This window comes from Geospiza fortis, unplaced genomic scaffold (genome assembly GCF_000277835.1).
Source record: "Geospiza fortis unplaced genomic scaffold, GeoFor_1.0 scaffold4, whole genome shotgun sequence".
In the NCBI taxonomy this organism is placed as follows: Eukaryota; Metazoa; Chordata; class Aves; order Passeriformes; family Thraupidae; genus Geospiza; species Geospiza fortis.
The window spans coordinates 227,514-228,434 of NW_005054475.1; the positions used below are offsets into that span (position 1 = coordinate 227,514).

Consider the following 921-nt stretch of genomic DNA (forward strand, 5'->3'; position numbering starts at 1 on the left):
CACTCGGGGGGTGCAGGGGTGGGGGGCACCCGAGGGACCCTCCTGAGCCCTCATTTCCTGCCCCCCAACAGCTGGAGTCCGAGTATTACAAAGTGCCTGGGGACCAGGTGGTCAGCGTGGTCTTCATCAAGTGAGTGGGGGTGTTTGGGGAGTTTTGGGGGGTTTGGGAGTGTCCAGGGGGGTTTAGGGGGTTCAGGAGGTTGGGAAAACAGCTGGGGCATCTGGGAGAGCAAGGCATCATCTGAGGGGATTTTGGGGTGCAATGAGGAGATTTTGGGGTGCAATGAGGAAGTTTTGGGGTGCAGCAAGAAGCTTTTGGGCCTGTAGGGAGGTTTTGGGGATGGTGGAGATGTTTGGAGGTGATGGGGCAGATTGGAGGTGAAGGGGATGTATTGGGATGTAATGAGGGGCTTTTGGGGTGCAATGAGGAGATTTTGGGGTGCTTTTGGGAGGACAGAGAGGTTTTATGGGTGTTGGGGTGGATTGGCAGTGATGGGAATGCTTTGGGGTGCAAAGAGGGGTTTTTGGGTTCCAGTGAGGACGTTTTGGGGTGCAGCGAAGAGCTTTTGGGAGTGCAGGGAGTTTTTGGAGCTGACTGATGCATTTGGAGATGATGGGATGGATTGGAGGTGATGAGGAATTCCTGGGGTGCCGTGTGGGCAGTCTGGAGGCTCGGGGCCGGTTTGGGGGTGCAGAGCGGCCGTTCTGGGATGCTGACCCCTTGTCCCCCAGGCAGCTGGACGGGGATGTGTTCGTGGAGCTGGACGTGGGCTCGGAGGGGAACGGGGACGAGGAGCAGCTCGGGGGGGTCCTGCGGGACCTGCTGGCCGGGGGCTCCATCGCCTCCTACCTCACCTCCCCCCTGGGCTTCCAGTTCCGCCGCCTGGGAGCCGGTGAGGCCTGGGGGGGGTTGGGGGGGGG

The 921-nt window shown here is 60.5% G+C and overlaps 1 protein-coding gene across 1 annotated transcript in view; it reads left to right on the forward strand.

Moving 5' to 3' along the window:
• HSPG2 (heparan sulfate proteoglycan 2) overlaps positions 1-921 on the forward strand; it is a 46,175-nt gene that overhangs the window by 8,497 nt on the left and 36,757 nt on the right. The window contains 2 exon segments of the mRNA XM_031062966.1: positions 72-130; positions 733-893. Of these exon segments, the coding sequence (XP_030918826.1) occupies positions 72-130; positions 733-893 (220 nt within the window).